Raw genomic sequence first — 20,382 nt, 5'->3', positions numbered from 1 at the left:
TCTTTGCCTGGTTTTGGTATGAGGGTGATGTTGGCTTCATAGAATGAATTAGGTAGTTTTCCCTCCACTTCGATTATTTTGAAGAGCTTGAGGAGAGTTGGTACTAATTCTTTCTGGAATGTTTGGTAGAATTCACATGTGAAGCCATCTGGTCCTGGACTTTTCATTTTAGGAAGCTTTTGAATGACTAATTCAATTTCTTTACTTGTGATTGGTTTCTTGAGGTCATCTATTTCTTCTTGAGTCAAAGTTGGTTGTTCATGTCTTTCCAGGAACCCATCCATTTCATCTAAATTGTTGTATTTATTAGCATAAAGTTGTTCGTAGTATCCTGTTATTACCTCCTTTATTTCTGTGAGGTCAGTAGTTATGTCTCCTCTTCCATTTCTGATCTTATTTATTTGCATCCTCTCTCTTCTTCTTTTTGTCAATCTTGATAAGGGCCCATCAATCTTATTGATTTTCTCATAGAACCAACTTCTGGTCTTATTGATTTTCTCTATTGTTTTCATGTTTTCAATTTCATTTATTTCTGCTCTGATCTTTGTTATTTCTTTCCTTTTGCTTGCTTTGGGATTAGTTTGCTGTTCTTTCTCCAGTTCTTCCAAGTGGACAGTTAATTCCTGCATTTTTGCCTTTTCTTCTTTTCTGATATATGCATTTAGGGCAATAAATTTCCCTCTTAGCACTGCCTTTGCTGCGTCCCATAAGTTTTGATATGTTGTGTTTTCATTTTCATTCGCCTCGAGGTATTTACTAATTTCTCTTGCAATTTCTTCTTTGACCCACTCGTTGTTTAAGAGTGTGTTGTTGAGCCTCCATGTATTTGTGAATTTTCTGGCACTCTGCCTATTATTGATTTCCAACTTCATTCCTTTATGGTCTGAGAAAGTGTTGTGTATGATTTCAATCTTTTTAAATTTGTTAAGACTTGCTATGTGACCCAGCATATGGTCTATCTTTGAGAATGATCCATGAGCACTTGAGAAAAAGGTGTATCCTGCTGTTGTGGGATGCAATGTCCTATAAATGTATGTTAAGTCTAGCTCATTTATAGTAATATTCAGATTCTCTATTTCTTTATTGATCCTCGTCTTGATGTTCTGTCCATTGATGAGAGTGGGGAATTGAAGTCTCCAACTATTTTGGTATTTGTGTCTATTTCCCTTTTCAGTGTTTGCAGTGTATTCCTCATGTATTTTGGGGCATTCTGGTTCGGTGCGTAAATATTTATGATTCTTATGTCTTCTTGTTTAATTGTTCCTTTTATTAGTATATAGTGTCCTTCTTTGTCTCTTTTAACTGTTTTACATTTGAAGTCTAACTTGTTGGATATTAGTATAGCCACTCCTGCTATTTTCTGGTTGTTATTTGCCTGAAATATCTTTTCCCAACATTTCACTTTCAACCTATGTTCATCTTTGGGTCTAAGATGTGTTTCCTGTAGACAGCATATAGAAGGATCCTGTTTTTTAATCCATTCTGCCAGTCTATGTCTTTTGATTGGGGAATTCAGTCCATTAACATTTAGTGTTATTACTGTTTGGATAATATTTTCCTCTACCATTTTGCCTTTTGTATTATATATATCATATCTGACTTTCCTTCTTTCTACACTCTTCTCCATGCCTCTCTCTTCTGTCTTTTTGTATCTGACGCTAGTGCTCCCTTTAGTATTTCTTGCAGAGCTGGTCTCTTGGTCACAAATTCTCTCAGTGACTTTTTGTCTGAGAATGTTTTAATTTCTCCCTCATTTTTGAAGGACAATTTTGCTGGATATAGGAGTCTTGGTTGGCAGTTTTTCTCTTTTAGTAATTTAAATATATCATCCCACTGTCTTCTAGCCTCCATGGTTTCTGCTGAGAAATCTACACATAGTCTTATTGGGTTTCCCTTGTATGTGATGGATTGTTTTTCTCTTGCTTCTTTCAAGATCCTCTCTTTCTCTTTGACCTCTGACATTCTAACTAGTAAGTGTCTTGGAGAACGCCTATTTGGGTCTAATCTCTTTGGGGTGCGCTGCACTTCTTGTATCTGTAATTTTAGGTCTTTCATAAGAGTTGGGAAATTTTCAGTGATAATTTCTTCCATTAGATTTCTCCTCCTTTTCCCCTCTCTTCTCCTTCTGGGACACCCACAACACGTATATTTGTGCGCTTCATATTGTCCTTGAGTTCCCTGATACCCTGTTCAAATTTTCCATTCTTTTCCTGATAGTTTCTGTTTCTTTTTGGAATTCAGATGTTCCATCCTCCAAATCACTAATTCTATCTTCTGTCTCTTTGAATCTATCATTGTAGGTATCCATTGTTTTTTCCATCTTTTCTACTTTGTCCTTCACTTCCATAAGTTCTGTGATTTGTTTTTTCAGTTTTTCTATTTCTTCTTTATGTTCAGGCCATGTCTTCTTCCTGTCCTCTCTCAATTTATCAATTTCGTTTTTGAAGAGGTTTTCCATTTATGTTCGTATATTCAGCATTAGTTGTCTCAGCTCCTGTATCTCATTTGAACTATTGGTTTGTTCCTTTGACTGGGCCATATTTTCAATTTTCTGAGCGTGATCCGTTATCTTCTGCTGGCGCCTGCGCATTTAGACAGATTTCCCTGGGTGTTGGATCCAAAAGTTTGGAAGATTTTTCTGTGAAATCTCTGGGTTTGTTTTTCTTATCCTGCCCAGTAGGTGGCGCTCGTGGCACACGTTTGTCTGCAGGTCCCACCAGTAAAAGGTGCTGTGGGTCCTTTAACTTTGGAAAACTCTCGCCGTCCGGGAGGTTCGCTAGCCGAAGCGGCTTGGAAGAGTGCCAGCCGGCCCGGGGTCCGAACGTGGGGAGGGTCGCTGGCTGCCGCAGCCCGGGAAAGCGCCCGTCCGAATTTCCTAGTCAGCCCGGGGTGCCAAGCGTGGCGGGAGGGCACCAGCCGCAGCAGCCCGCCCGGGAGAGTGCACTGTTCCCAGGGAGTCACGGGTTTGAAGGGCCCCCCCCCCGTCACCGTTCTCCGTGGCCTGGGGATTTCCGATCCAATTCTCTCAGTTGGTCCGGGGGGCCGCGCGTGGTGTGGGCGCCAGCCGCCGCGGTTTGAGGGGACCGCCTGTCCAAATCTCCCAGCCGGCCTGGGAAGGGGGAAGGGAGTGACTCCGGCCGCTTGCCGCCCCGCCCGGTGAAGCCCACGCCCCTCGGCGATCTCACCAGCGCGGGTTCTCTCAGCCAGCCAGCCGTTCCAGGATGGGGTACGCTGTCTTTTTTATCTCTGTTGTGGCTTTGGGGGCTGTTCTGTATCGTTTCTACTCCCCTAGTAGCTGTTGTGGAGGAGAAACTAAGATCCGCGCGTCTTACTAAGCCGCCATCTTCTCCGGAAGTCCTCCATCACTTTTTGTCTGCTCTGTTATTAGGTGCATAGACATTAAGATAATTGTGTTTTACTGCTCTGTTATTAGGTGCATAGACATTAAGATAATTGTGTTTTCTCAAAGAATTGATTACTTCATCATATGCCCCTCATAATTTCTGATAATCTTCCTTTTTCTGAAGTTTGCTTCTTCTGAAATTAATATAGCTAATCTAACTTTCTTTTGATTAGCATGAGCATGGTATATCTTTCTTCATCCCTTTTCTTTTAACTTATCTGAGTTTTTAGATTTCACGTCAGTTGCTTGCAGGCAATATATAGTTAAATCTTGTTTTTTTTTTAACCTACTCAGTCTAAACTCAGTCTTTTACCTGGTGTATTTAGACCCTTCAAGTTTAAAATGATTATTGACATGGATTAATATCGACTTTATTTATAACTTCTCTATTCATTGCATTTGTTCTGCCCGCCCCCTCATTTTTGCCTTCTCTCATTTTAATTAAGCATTTTATGTTATTCTGTTTTCTCTCCTCTATTAGCATATCAATTAGCCTTCTTTTAGTGATTAATATAAAGTTTACAATGGATCTTTTTAATTAATCTAAGTCCACCTTCAAATAACAGTATACCACTCCACGTTCACCCCAGGTGCCCTATAACGACATATCCCCAATTCCTCCTTCCCATCCTTTATGACATTGTTACCATTATTTCATTTATCCATATGCCATACCATCCAATACCTTGTTACTATTATTATATAAACAAACAGTTATCTTTTAGATTGATTAAGAATATGAAAAATAAAATGTTTTATTTTAGCTTCGTTTGTTCCTTGTCCAGTTTTCTTCCTATATGTGGATACAAATTTTTGACCTATATCATTTTTTCCTTCTACCTGAAGAAAATCTTTTAACATTTCTGCAGTGTAAGGCTTCTGGTGATGGATTCCCTCAGGTTTGTTCATCTAAAAAAGTCTTTGTATTTTGCTTTCAGTTTTAAGGATGATTTTATGGGATATAGAATTCTAGGTTGGTGTTTTCTTTTTTCTTTCAACACTTTAAATATTTCACACCATTCTCTTCTTGCTGGCATGGTTTGTGATGAGATGTGCACTAAAATTCATATCCTTGTTCCTCTTTAGGTGAGGTATTTTTCTTCTTGTTTCTTTAAGAGCTTCTCTTTGCCTTTGGTTTTCTGCAGTTGAATATGATTTGATAAGGTAACTGTTTTGATATTTATCCTGCTTGAGTTCTCTGAGTTCCTGGGTCTGCGGTTTAGTGTCTGTCATTAGTCTTGTAAAGTTCTTACCTATTACTCCTTCAAATATTTCTTTTGCTCCACATCTTTTTCTCCTTCTACTTGGTATTTTTATTACGTATGTTATAGGTTTTGAAATGATCCCACTCTTTGATGTTCTGTTTTGCTTTTTAGTTCTTTTTTTCTCTCTGCATTTAAGTTTTTTTCCTAAGCTGTATCCAGTCCAATAAACCCATCAAAGTTTTCTTTGTTTCCTTTGCAGTGTTTTTTACTTCTAGCATTTTCTTTTGTTTCTTTCTTAAAATTTCCATCTCTCTGCTTACATTATCCATTTTGTTACTGGGTGTGGTCTACTTTTTCCATTAGAATCCTGAACGTATTTATCATAGTTATTTTTAATTCCCTGTCTGATAATTCCAATATCTGTGTTATGGTTAGGTCTTGTTCCAATGCTTGTTTTGTCTCTTGATACTGTAATTTCTTTTGCCTTTTTGAATGCCTTCTAATTTGGGGTTGAAAGCCATAGGTGCTATATTGGGTAATAGTAACTGTGATAAATAGACTTTTAACATGAGGATTTATGTTAATACTGGCTTAGTTTAATGTTTGCTGTATCTGTAAGTACCAGAGGCTTCAAATTCCTCTGGTGTCTTTGTTTTTGTTTCTTCTTTTGACTTTAGGCTTCCCTACGTTCTCCTTCTTAGAGAGACCTTGCATCTCGCAGCTCTTTCACCTGTAGTTCACTGCTATTATACTGGATCCCTGTTGGTATCATCATAATTTGTGGAGAAGGGGAAGCACTCTATAATCATATGAATAAATCTCTTTTGATGGTACTACCGCTCTGGGTTCTTTATAGAGATATTTCTTCAGAGATATAGCTTTTTCTATCCTTTTGTGAGACAAGACAGCTAGAGAGGCTGGAGTGGAAGCAATATGCTTCCTCCATGTAGCTAAGGCTCTGGTAAAGCCTCTTCCCCTGGACAGTAAGTCTCAGCAATGCAAAACACTTAGGGCACAGTTCATGATTACATTTCCTCTCCCTGCTGCCAGAGCCACGGAGGAGGGTGTCTTTCTTGGTTCTTCCTAGTGAGATCCTAATGGCTCTCCTGGAGATAAAAAGCCAGGACAGCGTGAGTCCCCTAAGGCTGCAGAACCCAGGAGTTTCTCTCTCTCATGCTGGTCCCCACGCCATCTCCTACAATTCGCCACACTCACTGCTCAGGATTCTCTCACCTTCTGGATCCCAGAGTTTTTCCTATTTTACTTTGAGGCTGCATACAAATTTTAAAATATTTGTAAAACATATTTCACCCACTGTCCTGATGTGTTTGGAAAAGAGGGTCAAGATGGAATAGGTCAGGATGTGGTTTCAGGGTAATTTCAAGCTGATATTCTGACCTGCAGTCACTTCTCACCTCCTGTCTAAGACACATCTTATTTCCTCTTTTGAAGAAAATCACTCCTCCTAGTTGAAAAGAGAAGTACAAGTGTCCAAGAAGCATATAAAGCATTTAGTCCTGATGTATTCAAAGAACTGCACAGTAAAATAACTTATCTTGCTCTACGAAATTGAGATTTTAAAACCAGCTGTGAGACCAAGGGGCAGGTTGTATGTGAAAGGGAGGGGAGAAAGGGAAGGGCCGGGTTCCCTATCCTCGGAGGCTGGGAGATGGGATTTAACTCTAGCCATTCAATGGGGAAGATGCGGAAGGGAATGGTCTAAGGAAGCAATGGGTTAAATTAAAGATATGCTGATCTGGAAGGGACAAAAATGCATCCAGCTGGAGACATTTAAAGGTGGTGTTAAATTAAGAAAAATCTGCTGTGACTCGGAATTGTCCCTCGTCTCTACCCAACTGGAGCAAGTAGAGTAACTTCGTACTGCCATTCTGGAGGGCAGGCTATTAGGCAGAGAATCAGGGGCCCCAAAATATGCTTATGCTTATCCTTTGGCCCAACCATCCCACTTCTAGGAATATATATTAAGGAATTTAATATATATGTTATGCCACAGCATTTATCCACAATAACATCTGTCACTGTGTCATTTATAAAAACAAATATAAAATAATGAAACAGAAAACCCGATTTTAACAACAACCAAATAAGTAACTCTCCTGCAAACAAACAAACAAACAACAACAAAGGCAAACAACCAGGTGTTGGGAAATGCATGGTAACTTTCACACAAGGGAAGAGTAGACTGCTTTGGATGTACAAAAAAACCCACAAAAGTACAAAAAAAACATGGTCTTGGGGTGCATGGGTAGTTCAGTGGTTAGAATGCCAGCCTTTCATATCGGAGACCCGGGTTGGATTCCCGGACTATGCACCCACCCACTCCCAAAATATATATATATAGTTAATAACATGAAAAGATGAACTTGAAGAGTAAAACAAATTTCAAAGTAGTATATTGTTAATTATACTTATATAAAACATGTGCATAAAATGTATATAAAAGTATATGTATATAATGCACAGAAAATGAAAACTCATCTCAAACTCAGCACTTTACTTTGCAGGTGAGGGACCATGGTATTTTGCATGCCTTTTATTGTTCCTCATTTTCTGAAGGCATTTGCCCTAGTACTGGTGGATCTGCCTGCACAGGGGCGTGTTGCCCTCTCCTGACTCAGTTGTTTGGGTCGCAGTCAGTGTTCTGTGTTCTGAAGGGAGGGAGAGGGAGAGGGGAGAAGAGGGGAGAAGAAGACTGGGCCCATCTCAGCAAGGCTCCAGCTGCTCCAGCTGGGAAACCCCATTTTGTGGACGATCCAGGGACCCAGGCTCAGGCCCCTCCCTTAGCCTTACATTTCTCATCTGTCTCTGGGACCCCACAGAGAACGAACATCCTTATCCTTCATCACCTGCCACCCCCTCCAGCCCAATTCTCTGGCCCCTCTGGGGAGGCATTGGGGCCTCCTGTAAAGAGCTTCTGCTTGGGGTTCCATTGCAGACATGGGCTTCCAGCCTGCTTCTTTGTAAAACGGGATAACAGGCCGTTGTGGGATCATGATGAGAGGAGGGTCAGAAAGCACTTAGCGCGGTGTTTGGCTCAAGGCAGCTCTGTCCCGCATTGGTTCCCTTCGCCTGGCTTCCTTCCCTCACAGTAAGAAGGCTGCCCGAGGGGAGGCCTGATGAGAGATGTTTGATAGACATTATCACATCTCCTGCCCATAGCCACCCTAAAGGATCCTTATTTTAAAAACAAGAGTGTGCATGGCTTGCCCTGGGCCACGTAGTAGGTGGAATGGCTGGGTTCAGGGCACAGGGCTTCGGTCTCCCAGGCTCTGTTCTCGAGCGGAGAAGGAGGTGCCTCCTCCATAGGAGGGATAGGTGACTCCCTCGTCGCCAGGCGTTGGACTGCGGGCGCTGACCTGATTCTCTCTAATCTTGGTTGCATGGGGCTGTGCGCCCACTGGGGAAAAAGGGGAGGGGCGCACACCAGGGCCGAGTCCTGCGATGGCCACAGGCCATCGCCACCATTGCTGCTGGGAGGGTCCCTCTTGCCAAGGTGCTCAGACCCCTGGGGGGCTCTTGGTGACAAGTGAGAGGTGTACCCAGGGCCCCGCCCTCCAGACTGGGCTTCTCAGACCACCCTGACCATAACCCTGTGCCCTCAGGGGCCCTGAGGGCCTTCCCCTTGCATGCCCTGCTGCCCCGTCTCCCAGCCTTCTGCCCACTTGCCAAACCCTCCCATGACTGCGACCCGGGGGCCTGGCCGGGCTTCTTGGGGGAGCCACCAAGACTGGGTTCTGACGGGCAGCATTTCATCTAAGGTGGAGGGAAGGGGCCCGAGGTTCCCAGGTTCCCGTCGTTTGTCTTCGCCAGTACTCAGCCCCGACCTGGCCGGCAGGGAGGCAATGGTTTCTTCAGCACCTGCTGCTGCAGACGGGTCTCCGGGCTACCCCAAGTGACCCACAGACCAGCCCTTCCTCTTCACTGTGCTCCAGCGCAGCCTCGTGGATGCACCGAGTTGAGCGCGTCTGAACACCAGGCTCTCAAGTGGAAGAAAAGCCTTACCTATGCGGGTGTTCGCACCAGAAACAGGAGGCCTTGTCTTTGTTTCATTTTATTCTTTTCCCATAACTTAGAGAAACGACGAAATTTGACAACACCAGAAACGAGAACATTTCCCTGATCAGACTGTGCTGACCAGTACAGAGGTAATCACACACAGCAAAGAAAAAGCCTTCGGACCGGGGTGCTGTCTCCGAAATTTGGGACGTGCCACCTGGAAAACAGACTGCAAATAAATAAAGTGCATCGAGAGCCTGACACACAGCAAGGACCCAGGGGAGAGAAAGCAGAGCTGGAGAAGCAGAAGCACAACAACTACCCAAGGCCAAAATGGTAAGAAAAGCCGTGGCGGGAACACAGTGCCCAGGACGGGGCCATGCCCCCTCCCCTAGTCCACCCCTTTGAGCCGCAGCCACAGCCAAAGCACAGCCGAGTTCGTGTGCCTTCGGCCCGGGGGCGGGGCCTCCTGGGGGCGGGGCCTCCTGGGGCGGGGCCTCCCGGGGGCGGGGCCTCCTGGGGGCGGGGCCTCCTGGGGGCGGGGGCTCTGAGGCCGAGGGAGAGACCCCTGAGGCTCTGACTCACATCCGCCCCACCCCCCAGAAGGGAGCCTCCTGCCCCAGACAGCTCCAACGAAGCCCTTGCACCCAGCTAGGTTCATCCTCTCAGTGACTCCCACACCCACCTCACACTCACCCCACATGCCACACACACAACACATACACTCATCCCCCACTCTCACACCACATACACTTACACCACGTACACCCACACACACTCTTACTTCATACTCACATACACCCGCACCACATACACACATACCACAACACACACACACACCACATATCCTAACATTCACTCACACACTCACCACACATACACCACATACACTCACCCCCACATGCTCACACCATAAACACAGAAAACACACTCACACCACATATACCAACATTCACTCATATACTCACACTCACCACACACATGCCACACACACACCACATACACTCACCCCAAATGCTCACAGCATAAACACAAACCACACACACATCACTACACTCACACACTCATACTACAGACACTCAAATACACTCATTCATACACACCACATACACAGACATACCACATACATTCACACTCACACAACATCCACACATATCACATACTCAAAAACACACTCACACCACAAAGACACACGCCACATACACTCACACAGTCACACCACATACACTAACATTCACTCATACACTCACACTCACCACACACAAACCACACACCTCCACAAACTTACACTTACCACATACACTCACTTATACACTCATGCCATGTACACACCACACACACTCTTAGATCATATACGCTTACATACCCCACATACTCACACATACCCCATACACTACACACACAGTACACTCACCATATATACTCACACACACACCACACACACTCACACACACACACACACACACACACACACGCACGGCACTCAGCGAACAGCTTCCCGCAGGCCACCATTGCCTTTCTACCCTCTTCCTGGCTGGGCCCAAGAAAAGGCTGGGGCTGAGGATCCCGTCAGCCAGAGGGTGAGCCCTGGGTCTGAGAGGGAAACATCTTGTGGCAGATCCAGGGAGGCCCCTTGCTCGTCCGCTTTCACCCAGCCCTGTAACAGTTTTCCCTCACAGAGGCTGCCCCAGAGATCTAGTATGGAGCGAGCAGGCTGACAAGCGCCCAGGGGTGGTCCTGGGTGGGGCGGCTGGGGTGGATGAGAAGGACCACCAGGAGCAGGGCTTCCAGTACACTTGGCACATCAGGAAGCCGCTGGGCCCTGGCTGTGGGAAACTGTGGGGAGCCCGCTCCAGCCTCATTTCCCGGCTGGACGCCGGAGGGGGGAAGATGGTATGAGACTGGCCCACTCTGTCGCTCAGCTGACCCGACTGCCGCCATTTTCAGTCCTGGAAAAGGTGTGGGTATGTGGTGAGTGGCGAGGGCCAGGGCCTCTCTTGGCCCCCTCTGGGCTGCTCCTGGCCACTTGGGTTCCCCAGTTAGCAGCACACACAAGGGCCTTCAGGGCCAGGTCACCCGGAGAAGCATCTGCACTGTGATCCTGGGGATTGGGGGGGCCAAGCCTGGGGACAGAGAGATAGGGGTAAGCCCCAGGTCCCAGGCCCAAAGCACCCCAGGTATAAGCCTTGACTCTCCCAGGAACCACGGCCCCCACTCCCATTCCACCACCAGAGTGGGGACACTTGTGCCATTCAAGTGCCGAAGAACCCCTGGTCAATCGCTGGGCAGGGAGGTGAGGCCTGTGGTGAGGAAGTCGGCTTCCCAGTGGCTCTGGGACTCGTCTCTCCTGTCCCCCATCTCAGCTCAGACTGTCCTCCTGGCCTTCTCTGTGAACTTCAGTACCACCCAGATTCCCTAACCCCTAATCCCCCTCTCCCAGGCCTCTTGGGTGCCCTGTGCTCCCCTCCCCCATCCCACTGAGCTAGATCTTGGAGAAGCTGGGGAGGCAGGGGCAGTGGGGCAGTGCAGGTCCAGGGGCTGACTCAGCTCTGCCCCTGCTCACCCGTGTGACCAGGGGCAAGGCCCTACCCCCCACCCCCAGCCCTGCCCTCCCACCACAGAGCCTGGTTTCCTCAACCCTGAGGTGGGAAGGATGTATCTCCTTCACAGTGTCCTCGTCATCTCAGTGCCCAGGTGACAAGGTCCTGCCCTTCCCATGTCAGAACTGGATCACTGGGCCATTCCACCCCCCGGCCTCTGCCCACGCTGTGCCTCAGCCTGGATGCCCTTTGTCTCTTCCTGCAGGCCCTTGCCTCAGACACTTCCCAGCAGCTCCTGGGCCAGGGGGCCCCCTCTGCAGGGATCTGACTCTGTTGACAAGGCCAGAGAAGTGGGGGTCACCAACTCCAAACGCCAAGTTCTGAAAGAGAGAGAATGAGATGGAGACTTGAAGACTGCCCTCTCACTCAGAGACCTCCTTGTTTTCCCCAGTGCATCCTCTTCTGTGGGCCCTTTCTCCACCTGCCTCTCCTCTGCTCCCACCACCCGAGCCTTAGGACACTGCCAGCTCAAGTAGAGCCTCATTTCCCCAAATCCTTCAGGTACACCGGGCTTCTCCAGGAGCCCATGGCTGGAGAAGGGCCTCTGTGGCCCTGGGAGGGCACTGGGAGCCGCTGTGGGGAGCATATCCTGTGAGTGGAGAACACAGAAAAATCGAGGGGAGGGCGAAAGGAAGGGGCACCTCTTCCCCACGCTTCTATGTCTCCAAAGATACAGCTTTGGGGAAGTGCCAGAGCGAGAGGTGTGAGCAAAAGGGGCAGCAGGGGCAGGCAGAGACCATGGTCCTGGCCCCCTCCAGACAGGGCGGGAGGCAGTGCTGTGAGGGCAGTGCCAGGAGCTGCAGAGAGTCCGAGCCTGAGGGCTGAGACGGGGTCCACCTGGAGTTTGGCCTAGAACAGAACCATCTTAACTCTCCACCTGCCCATGAGCGCTGTGGAGGACGGTGGGAGGCTGTTCCTCCTCCGTCAGGACCTTCCCTGGAGATATTCTCCCCAGAACATTCCTGTCTGCAAGTGACAGAACAGGGTTTTCCCCGCAGAGGGGGAGGGGACTGGGCTGTGGGCGGGAGGGGAAGGCCCCCGTTGCTCCGCAGATGATGGGCGAACACTTCCACAACGCTGACGCTGCTGTCACCCCCAGCTTTGCCCCGCTGCAAGGGAGTGGTGGACACCTGGGTCTGCCCTGCTTTTCCTCGGCTCGGGTGCTCTTCGGCTGCTTTACCCGGGACCTTCCCTATCCCCCCCCCCCAAACCACCAAGGGGCCTTGCTGTCTGGATTTCAGGCAACCGCCTCCCTCCACCCCCCAATTCCAATCTCTCTCGTCTCCTACCTTTTTGGAAAGGGCCAGACCTAGCTACTTAGAAATGCTCCAAAAGAGGCCGGTTTGTTCTGTTTCCCGATGTCAGGCAACAACAGGTCGGCCGGGCTGAAAGAATCTTCCCGAGGCCGACGGAAAGGGCCCGCGCTGTCAGTTTCCGCGCGATGTCACCAGTCCGCGGTTGGGTACGGTGGCCGTCCTCGCGTCCTTCTGTCCTTCCTTCCTCGCGCACAGTCTCCAGCCCAGGGTTCCTGCGCGCGCGGCCTGCTGCCTCCGCCGCTCACTCGATCCGCACCTGCAGGCGGACATTGAGCATCACCGAGGCCACCACGTAGAAGTAGGGGAAGTTCATGCGCAGCCGCCAGGCCAGGTCGAAGAAGGTGAGCAGCGTGCGTGTGAGCCCCTTGCAGAAGGCGCCGTACGAGCCGCGGGCCGCCGCCGAGCGCGACAGCCGCACCGCCAGGCCCGACAGGGCCGCGGCCGCCGCCGCCGCCGACAGAGCCGCCGACGCCGCCATGGGCCCGGCCCGGCCCTGCGCAGGCCCCGCTGGCCACAGCCGCGCGACGCTTAGAGTGACCGCGGCCCGCCGGGAGCCCCGCCCCCGGCCGCTCCTCCTCCCCGCGGGCTCGGGGCGCCGCCGCCTCTGGCCCGCCCGCAGAGCTCGCCTCTAGATAGCCTGCATGGCGCAGGCGAAGCCAAGCACAGGCCCGCCCCCAAGGACCCGCCCACCCCGCAGGTAACCACTCCGCAGGCACAGCCCCGCCCCAAGGGCCCGCCCCGCAGGCGCAGCCCCGCCCCAAGGGCCCGCCCCGCAGGCACAGCCCCGCCCCAAGGGCCCGCCCCACAGGCGCAGCCCTGCCCTAAGGACTCGCCCCGCAGGCGCAGCCCCGCCCCAAGGGCCCGCCCCGCAGGCGCAGCCCCGCCCCAAGGGCCCGCCCCGCAGGCACAGCCCCGCCCCAAGGGCTCGCCCCGCAGGCACAGCCCCGCCCCCAGGACCCACCCCCCAGAATGACCCGCCTCCATGGGACACGCCCACAGACTTAGCCCTGCTCTCCTTATCAGCCCAGCCCCGCCTCCTTCCCGGTTGCAGAGGGTGGAGTCCCGGTGCCTGAGCCCGCTGTGAGGTGGTGTTCTCCCGGGTTCGCTTCTGCGAGATCCGCTACAGTGCAGTCAAGGGCCAGAGTGTCTGGACCCCTGTGTTGATGCTGTATAGATTGCCCACTCAAAAGGCCCAACGCGTTCACCCCACACACTGCCCGGTCTCCAGAAAACCCGCCAGCCAACCCATTGTACCTTTCTTTCCTCTGCATTTCTCTAGTAACTGTGCTGGGGAGTTCCACCAAGCACACGCATGCACTCTTTTCTTTCAGGTTTATTTCCTGGCCATGTTTCTCTATTGCGAATTGCCCTATTGTCCTTCCCTTTACCGCACAGTGATTTCTAAGCATTCCTCTTCATTGTTCGCCCCGATACCGCCCAGGATCTTCTCAGGCTTTCATTTGTGCTTCTTTATGGACTTTTCGCGCTAGCGTGCTTAAAAAGCCCTCGCGTGGTTTCATCTACTCTTTATTCTGTGTCTACGAAACCTAGCCCAACCCAAATCATACCACGTTTTCAAAACTATTTAAAGAAGCGGGAAAATGCTCAGGCTTCATTATGGTCATGACTTGCTATAAACATTCTGCAAGAAGGTACATTCACCGCAAACCCACGCATCCCTATTTTCACCTAACCTGAGTGTTTGGGCCCTCCCAAAATACCTGTTCAGTGTCACACTTGAGGGCCTCTGTGTCATCCCGTGCAACTGTTTTAGGAACCAGCATATTCACATACGCTGGAGCCCACCTCCAAAGTAAGGTAAAAAGGGCAAAACTGCAGCAGCAAGGAAACTGAATGAGGTGGTGCGGAGCAGGAGGCAGGGTGTGGCAGGGCTGCCTAGCACTCCGCTTTCCCACACACTGCCAAACACAAATTCTATAGCCAGTGAATACATCCTTCAGGAACGAAGGGGGATTTAAGACAATTCTCAGATGAAGGAAATCTAAAAACATTTGTTGCCAGCAGGCCTATTCCTCAAGAATGGCCAAAAGAAGTTCCCCAATTAGGAAGGAAATGATAGCTAGAAGGACGCTGGCACTTCAGGAAGGAAAAAGAACAACTGAAAGCGCTAAAAACAGGGACAAGTATAATAGACCATCCTTCTTATGAGTTTTTAAAATCATGTTTGATGGTCGAGGTGACAGTTAGAAAGTCATCAGAAGTGGTGCTCAATGTATGTAGAGAAAAATCTTACAACATTTACATATATAAATGAGGAGGATAAAAAGACTTAAGTGGAAGTGAGGTTTCTACACCTCACTGGAAGTCGTTTAAAATGCCAATGCCCGTAAACAGTGATCAGTTATATATATATAAATATATATACAGTAACACCTAGGGTAAGAACTGAAAAAACTATACAAAGAAATAAATGAAAACAGCATAAATAAATCAAAATGGAATTCTAAAAAATGCTTAAGTTACCCACCGGTAGGCAAGAAAAGGGAAACAGAAGAATAAGAAATCAAATAAACAGAAAACAAATGGCACACTTAATACCTAACATATTAATAATTACTTTGAATGTCAATGGTCTAAATATACAAATTAAAAGAAAGAAATCGGCAGGATGGTTAAAAAAAAAACAGCAACTAAAACCTAGTTCCTGTTCATAAGAAACTCACTGCAATTCTTCTTAAGTGGTTTTACAGATTTCTTTGTTCTTAAGCATGATGTTATACTTCTTATGAACAAACCATTTCTCCCCTCAAGGACCATACTTAATTTTACAACGAAAATAAATATTAAAAAACTGAACTCGGAAGCACGAAACCCTGAAATTGGAAAGGATCTTTCAAGCCACATAGTTTAACCTTCCTCTAGAAACACTCCTCTTTACCAATGTTCTTTTAAAGATGAGATACCTAAAATGGAATAGTACACTACATACGGTGGGTACTTGTTTTATTTTTTTTCCTATCCACATATTTGGCATCTTACAGATTAAGAAATCTGTATGAACAAACCTGTGTCTCTTTTCTTTTTAAAGTAACAGGTTTATTGAGATATAATTCACATACCATAAAACTCAATAGTTTTAAGTATAGTCAGAGTTGTGCAACCATCACCACTATCTAATTTTAGAAGATTTCATCACCTCATAAAGAAACTCATACCCATTAGCAGTCACACCCTATTCCTTCCTCCCCCCAAGCCCTGGAAATTACAAATCTACTTTCTGTCTCTATGGTTTTGCCTTTACTGGTGATTTCATATGAATGGAAAAAGATCCCAGCCAGCAATATTGAAACAGGATTAAAGAACACGTCTTTTCTGCGGTACACAACAGTTTCAAACATGCACTGCAACTTTTTTTTTCAATTTTTTAATTTGTACATTTAGTCACTAACATTATATACTCTAGGCATTCCTAGATTATACCATCTCAGTCTTTATAGCTTATCTTTCCTTCTGATTTCATTTGTGCCCCCAGCTCTCCTCCCTCTATCACTCTCACATTCAGCTTTATTTAGTGTACTAACATTATTGTATTACAGTTAGGTACTATTGTGCTATCCGTTTCTGAATTTTTACAATCAGTCCTGTTGCACAATCTGTATCCCTTCAGCTCCAATTACCCAATATCTACCCTATTTCTATCTCCTGATGGTCTCTGTAACTGAAGTTCTCCAAGTTCATTCATTAATGTTAGTTCATATCAGTGAGACCATACAGTATTTGTCCTTTGTTTCTGGCTAATCTCATTCAGCATAATGTCCTTAAGGTACATCCATGTTGTTACATACTTCATAACATTATTCTTTCTTACGGCTGCATAATATTCCATCATATGTATATACCACAGCTTGTTTAGCCTCTCGTCTGTTGATGGACATTTGGGCTGTTTCCATCTCTTGGTAATTGTAAATAATATTGCTATAAACATTGGTGTGCAAATGTCTGTTTGTGTCCTTGTCCTCATGTCCTCTGAGTTGATACCTAGCAATGGTATTGCCAGATCATATGGCAATTCTAGACTTAGTTTCCTGAGGAACCACCAAACTGCCTTCCACAGCAGTTGTACCATTTGACATTCCCACCAACAGTGGATACGTGTGCCTCTTTCTCCACATCCTCTACAGCACTTGTCGTTTTGTTTTATTGATAATGGCCATTCTGGTGGGTGTGAGATGATATCTCATCGTGGTTTTGATTTGCATTTCCCCAATAGCCAGGGAAGTTGAGCATCTTTTCATGTGACTTTTAGCCATTTGTATTTCCTCTTCTGAGAAGTGTCTGTTCATGTCTTTTGCCCATTTTGTAATTGGGTTGTCTATCTTTTTGTTGTTGAGTTGAACAATCTCTTTATATATTCTGGACACTAGACCTTTATCTGATATATCATTTCCAATATTGTCTCCCATTGTGTAGGCTGTCTTTTTACTTTCCTGACGAAGTTCTTTGATGCACAAAAGTGTTTAGCACAGCATCTTTACATGTGCTTTTTGTTTGTTTGTTTTTGCATGGACAGGCATCAGGAAATGAACCCGGGTCTCCGGCATGGTAGGCGAGAACTCTGCCTGCTGTGTCACTATGGTCTGCCCTTAATACATGTGCTTTTTAGCCATGTATAACTTCTTTGGAGAAATGTCTATTCCAGTCTTTTGCCCAGTTTTAAATTGGGTTCTTTGTATTTTTATTGTTGAATTGTAGGATTTCTTTATATACTCGGTATATTAAACCCTTATCATGTATGTGTTTTCAAAATATTTTTTCCCATTGAATATGTTGTCTTTTTACTTTCCTGATAAAGCTCTATGATGCTCAAAAGTTTTTACTTTTGATGAGGTCCCATCTATTTTTTTCTTTTGTTGCTTGTGCTCTGGGTGTAAAGTCTAAGATACCATTGCCTACCATAAGGTCCTGAAGATGCTTGCCTATATTTTCTTCTACTTATAGTTCTGGTTCCTATATTTAAGTCTTTGATCCATTTTGAATTAATTTTATATTAATTATTGTGAGATAGGGGTCCTCTTTCATTCTTATGCATATGGATATCCAGATCTCCCACCACCATTTGTTGGAAAGACTAGTCTTTCCCCCTTTAAATTACCTTGGTACTCTTGTCAAAAATCAAATGACCGTAAATACAAGTGTTTGTTTTTGGGCTCTCGTTTCTCTTCTAATGATCTATCCTTATGCCAGTACCATACGCTGTTGATTACTGTAGCATGTGTATCAGGTTTTGAAATCAGGAAGTGTGAGTCCTCCGACTTTGTTCTTCTTTTTCTAGATTGTTTTGATCATTCTGAGTCTCTTGTATTTCCATATCAATTACAGGATGAGGTTTTCCGTCTTTGAAAAACATGCAGATGGTATTTTGATAGGGTCCCTTCAAATTTAACTATTGGTAGGTAGGTGGAAAGTGAAAGGATGGAAAGCTATAGACCCTGCAAACGTTAATTTAAAGATAACAGCAAGACTAGGTGTATTAATATCAGATAAAGTATACTTCAGAGCAAGGAAAACTGACAGGAGTACGAGGAGCAATGAGGGACATTATACAGTGAAAGAAATGGTGAATATGTGAAGAAGACCTAGCAATCCTAAGTTTGTGCATACATAAGATCTGAACAATGCATTTAACCAACTGATTCTAATTCTCATATATAGAACAAGCCATCCAACAGCAGCAGAAAACACATTTTTTTAAGTGCCCTTAGAACATTCACCAAGATAGACTTTATCCTGGAACATAAAAGAAACCTCCACAAATTTAAAAGAACTGAAATTAAGTAGAGTTTTCTCTGACCATAATGGGATCAACCTAGAAATAAATACCAGGAAAATCTCCAAAATTTGGAAGTAAAAAATTCATTTCTGGAGGTGCAAGGGAGTTCAGTGGTAGAATTCTCGCCTGCCATGCGGGAGACCCACGTTCGATTCCAGCCCATGCACTTGCCCCAAAACAAAGCAAGCAAGCAAAATAAATAAAAAACAAACACAAACTCAACAAATGGTGCTGCAATAACAGGACAGGCACATGAAAAAATAACGAACTGTGACCCCGCCATACAGTGTACAAAAATAAAAACATAAAAAATTCATTTATAAAAAATCCATGGGTTAGAGGGAAAGTCTTAAAAGAAATTCTGAAAGTACTTAGTGTGGCACAAATATGAAAATACTATATTTCAAAATTTGTGAGATGCAGCAGTACTGGGAGGGAAATTTGTGGCATTAAAGTGCATTAAAAACAGAAAAGGTCTCAAATCAATAACATCAACTTCCACTTTAAGAAACTAGAAAGAGAAGAAAGGAGATAATTACTATAAGAACAAATCAGGGAAATTGAAAGGTGAAAAAGAACAGAGAAACCCAGCGGAACAAAAAGTTGTGTCTTTGAAAAGACCTGTAAAAGTGATAATCCTCTAGCAAGATTGAGAAAGATAAAAAAAAAAGAAAAGACACAAATTACCTAAATCAGGAATGGAACACTGGATATCACCACAGCTCCTGCAGCCATTAAAATGGGGAAAATTTTCGACAGTAAATGCCATATTAGAAAAAAGGAAAGCCACTTTAAATTTCAAGACAGAGATAGATTAAAGATAATGGGATTCAAAACAGATATGCCACATGGGCACTAATCAAAAGAACACTGAAGAGGCTGTATTAATAGCAGATAATCTAGACTTCAGAGCAAAGAACATCACCAGGAATAAAGGATATTTCATAATGATAAAAGACTTAGAGAACATACTTTGTGTGATTTAAATCTTTTTCTTTTTTTTTAAATACAGAAATGTATTTAGAAACTGTTTAAAGTGGAAAAAAAAAAACAAAACCCTGTCAAGAAAGACCAGGTGGAAAATGCGTTCCCAATAAAATGGAATTTTAGAGCATCAAAAGTCTAAAAAGCCACAAAAGAGAAATAGCACCACTGTCATTTGAACAATGGCTAGTTATTTACATTTTTTGGCACCGTTAATCACTGAATCTGGGTTTTCCTCTGACTTCCACACAGAGCAGGCATTACACAACAATTTCCTTGCTTTCTACACACATTTTAGGACAAGCTACCAGTAGAAACAAATCAATACAAATCTGTCAGGGGCTGAACAATCTCAGTAGTGGGTGACACGCATTTTGCAGAATTTTTTCAAAGGGACTGAATAGGCTGTGGGCAAAAGCAGATGAGGGAGAGTTAAGGAATGGAGTATTTTAAATATTGATAATTAAATCAGTCTCGGTACTGTGTTTTCTGCAAAAGAAAATTAACATTTAGTAATATGCTAACGAATTTATCTCCAAAGAGATTATGCACTGGCAAAGTATTCCGATAGCTTGGAGAGCTGTGGACAGCAAGTACCCAAAAGAGCCCCACCTTGCAGGTCCAAGGGAGCGGAATGGGCTTCACTGATTACTCCCTTTGTCAGAGGTTCAGAAAGAACTTGCAACATGACCACCTGCCTGCTGTATTTCACTCTAAGCAGCCAACTTTCAGGAGTCAAAGAGGAGTCCCCAGTGGGCAAGGAAAGCAGAGAAAAGAAACATGTTAAATGTAAACTTAAAAAACCAGTAAAATGGGACACAACCTCCATTCAAATCCCAGTGATGTGGGCAAGTCCCCCAAAGTAGTTGTTAGATTAAAAAACTGGGCACACCTCATTTCCCAAAATATGCAGTACACAAAAATTTGTAGGATAACTGTAAAAATCAGAGAAATGCTCAATGAAAATAGAACTCTTAAGCTTAAATATTTCAGGGTTGAAACACATTCTGTATTCATCCAGGCAACAACGCCTCTTGGTTTTTAGCAGAGATGCAACTGGTCAGTG

The 20,382-nt window shown here is 45.5% G+C and overlaps 1 protein-coding gene across 2 annotated transcripts; it reads right to left on the bottom strand.

Moving 5' to 3' along the window:
- Window positions 1–8,669: 8,669 nt before the first annotated feature.
- On the bottom strand, window positions 8,670–13,019 carry LOC143671615 (small integral membrane protein 10-like protein 2A). 2 transcript variants are annotated; one of them, XR_013169610.1, is made up of 3 exons: window positions 12,515–12,768; window positions 11,439–11,545; window positions 8,670–10,748 (listed from the first exon to the last, which is right to left on the bottom strand). XR_013169610.1 is itself a non-coding variant. In XM_077146863.1 (2 exons), the coding sequence occupies exon 1, from the start codon at window positions 13,017–13,019 to the stop codon at window positions 12,783–12,785; it is 237 nt and encodes a 78-aa protein (XP_077002978.1). In that variant the 3' UTR covers window positions 8,670–11,545; window positions 12,515–12,782. The 2 variants fall into 2 exon arrangements, 1 of the variants encoding a protein (XP_077002978.1); XM_077146863.1 differs by having other exon boundaries at window positions 8,670–11,545; window positions 12,515–13,019.
- Window positions 13,020–20,382: the final 7,363 nt, after the last annotated feature.

Source organism: Tamandua tetradactyla, chromosome X, assembly GCF_023851605.1.
Source record: "Tamandua tetradactyla isolate mTamTet1 chromosome X, mTamTet1.pri, whole genome shotgun sequence".
Taxonomy (NCBI): Eukaryota; Metazoa; Chordata; class Mammalia; order Pilosa; family Myrmecophagidae; genus Tamandua; species Tamandua tetradactyla.
Note: the sequence above shows the minus strand (reverse complement) of the source record. Positions and strands in the feature narration are given on the sequence as shown.

What these genes read in the sequence shown, in the direction of transcription:
- LOC143671615 (XM_077146863.1), bottom strand. Translation starts at nt 13,019, where the DNA reads ATGGCGGCGTCGGCGGCTCTGTCGGCGGCGGCGGCGGCCGCGGCCCTG.